Source organism: Cynoglossus semilaevis, chromosome 18 (genome assembly GCF_000523025.1).
Source record: "Cynoglossus semilaevis isolate Cse_v1.0 chromosome 18, Cse_v1.0, whole genome shotgun sequence".
Lineage (NCBI taxonomy): Eukaryota > Metazoa > Chordata > Actinopteri > Pleuronectiformes > Cynoglossidae > Cynoglossus > Cynoglossus semilaevis.
In genome coordinates, this window is record NC_024324.1 from 2,199,864 (window position 1) to 2,202,559 (window position 2,696).

General features: G+C 46.0%; 1 protein-coding gene across 8 annotated transcripts in view; it reads right to left on the minus strand.

Moving 5' to 3' along the window:
- Window positions 1-2,696, minus strand: part of nfatc1 (nuclear factor of activated T cells 1) — a 55,198-nt gene that overhangs the window by 12,980 nt on the left and 39,522 nt on the right. For all 8 annotated transcript variants that reach the window (XR_003052633.1, XR_003052631.1, XR_003052630.1 and 5 more), the window contains one exon: window positions 1,386-1,518. Coding sequence is in view for 3 of the 8 variants with exons in the window: in XM_008331099.3 (XP_008329321.1) it covers window positions 1,386-1,518 (133 nt within the window). In the remaining 5 variants the exon portion in view is untranslated. The remainder of the gene's footprint in view (window positions 1-1,385; window positions 1,519-2,696) is intronic.

The window sequence follows — 2,696 nt, forward strand, 5'->3', positions numbered from 1 at the left end:
GCAAATGTTTGTCTATCCACAGACACAGAGAAAGAGAGAGAGGAAAAAAATCCTGTTTCTTTTTTTTTTTTTAACCACGTGTGAAGACGACAGGCTGATGATTGTTGAGACAAATCTTGTTTTGTTTTGTTTTTTTCATTCTAACTTTGTCAAGACTCGGGCTGTAACTTTTGGATCGAAAACTTAAAGAAAGAAAACTAGAAAGAAAACTTTTCATTTTAGAAAACTAAAATGAAAAGATTTTGAGATGAAAACAAAAGTTTTGGTTCTGTTAGGACGCGGGTCGTGAGGTCGTGACCCGGTGTCAACGACATCCTTCACTACTTTTCAACTTCCCATCTTAAGTAACACATGCAACATTTTTGTTTGACCCAAATTCCAACTCAATCTGGACCAGTTTTTTTTGTTTTTGTTTTGGGTGAAACCTGCTCTGTGATTGGACGATCAGACGTCCGACGTCCTCTCAGAACCGTCTCTGACCTGACGTTAGTCTAGATCAGTCACAGATCTCTGACTTCCTGAATCAACTCAACCTGGAATGTATTTTTTTCCAAAACAAGTCTGACGTGGTTGCAGCAGTAACAGGAAACACTGACCTCTGTTGGAGGTCGGGAGCGCTCCACTGTTTCCCCAATTAAAGATTTTTTTTTCCCCAACATAAAACTGGAGTTAAACTTCTGACTCCTCACCCCGCTGGGCCGCTGCCTCCCTGATGCTCATCCTCACCCTGTGGGAGAGACACTGACCAGACTCACTGTCCCCTCGTCCGCCCCCCCCCTCGTCTCTAGAACAATGCTCCACTTTCACAGTGGGCACTCTCCGTCGCCTACGTACAGGGCTGGGCCGGTCCAGTTGGAACCCAGCTTTGAACCACCCACTGGGTTTTCACTGCGAGCCCAGAGGGCAATTAGTGGTGGTTTTCAACATTTCACTTTGTGGGTCAATGTTTATATTTAGTTTTGTAACGGGGTTCTCTGTTCAAATAACATGCTTTTCCCATGACCCCCCCCTCCTTCTCCTCCCCCCTCCCCCTCCACCACCGTCTTCCCTCCAGCCACCTCTATGTGTCACTGCTGTTCTCATGTAGCTACAGGTACACACACAGAGTTCCACAGTTCACGGTTCCTTTTCTTTGGTTCTTGGAGAACCCACCAGACAACAGGGACCAGAAAGAGTTTGTTCCTCATTAGAACCAGAACCGATGAGAGGAACAGAGAGTTCCTGCTGCTGGGAACAAACGTTTGAAACACCAACTGTTGGTTTGTTGACACTAGTTAGTCGTTGGTAGCGGGTGTACGGGTGTGTGTGTTAGCTCGTGGTGCGTGGATTAGCGTAGGTGTGTGTGGACCACACCTCATCACAGTAGTGAGGAGAAGAGTCTTTACCGCTGGCAGGGACGTAGGTGAAATGCTGACACTGGCTCCGTTTCCTTTTGCCGTTGCAGACGTAGAAGTTGACGTGGACGGGCGTGGAGATCCTTTGGTTACGGTACTGTGGGACTTCGATGAGGAGTGAGTTCTGAAAAAAGACAGAGTTTGGAAAATGACCAACACTGAACTGAACCGTGTTTTCTTCATCTCACTCTTCATCAAATCAAGATCAACATTTTTTTTGTCTTTGTTTATGATCCTGAGAATCCCTCGGTTCAAAGACTCTCAGGGCTCAAGACTCTCTGTGTCCTTTCCTTGCATGAACATTAGTGGGCGCCGTAGGGGGTTTAAAACCAGGAATTATGGCTGTTATGTCCAACAGAGCCACAGAGGGACCGTGGAGTGAACGAGGAGAAGATCCCGTTTGTTTTGAAGAGTGAAAAACTGAGACGATGTGAAGACGTTCACATCGTCCACATGATTTATTTCCTCAGCAGCGCCCCCTGCTGTCTGAGGAGAGACCTTAAAGGGCTATAGGAGAAACCACACACACAGCAGCAGCATGTGTGTGTGTGTGTGACGTGTCTCAAACGTGTTGTTCAGTAGCAGCAGAGGAAGTCTTACATCTGCTAAACCTCGGCTCAAATCAACGTCTGGCCGCCGGCACGTGAACGCTAACGGGGCTGCGATTAAATCACTGCAGCCGTGAAGTCGAGCGCAGCCAGATGAAGCTCCTCTGACTTCTCCACTTCACGCTGATTCATTTACTGGTCGCGGAGAGAGAGAGAGAGAGAGAGCGAGAGAGAGAGAGCCCATCAAACGTTCTGGACTCGCGCCATCGTTTGTGTGTAATTGTGTCCAGGTTTGAGCAGGAAATATTGCGGCTGTCGTCCAGTGGAAGGCCATTTTATACATGTGCATTAAAATTTTTTTTTTTTAAAAACACGTGTTCAAGATTAGGTTCCAAAAACCATAAACAAATGGAAACATTGTTGTACGTTTGACTGTTGTTTTTAAAGCACACGTGAGACGCAGTAAAACGGTGTTTAACTCCCGAGGGACAACAACAAACCTTCACTTTTAAAATGGTATTAAAAACATTTTTTTTTTTTCCTGACTTTGTGCTTTTGGGCCATTAATCTGAGTTTATGGGAATATTTCCTGATGCATCTAATTGTAAATTATGTCTGTGATGGAAACTAAATCATGATCCTGGATCAACAGCAGAGTTCCTCTGGGGGATGTTCTGTCTGCACAGGTGACGGAGACGGGGAGGTATTTAAAACCTGTGGACTGGAGCAGCAGCAGCAGCAGCAGTAACAGCAG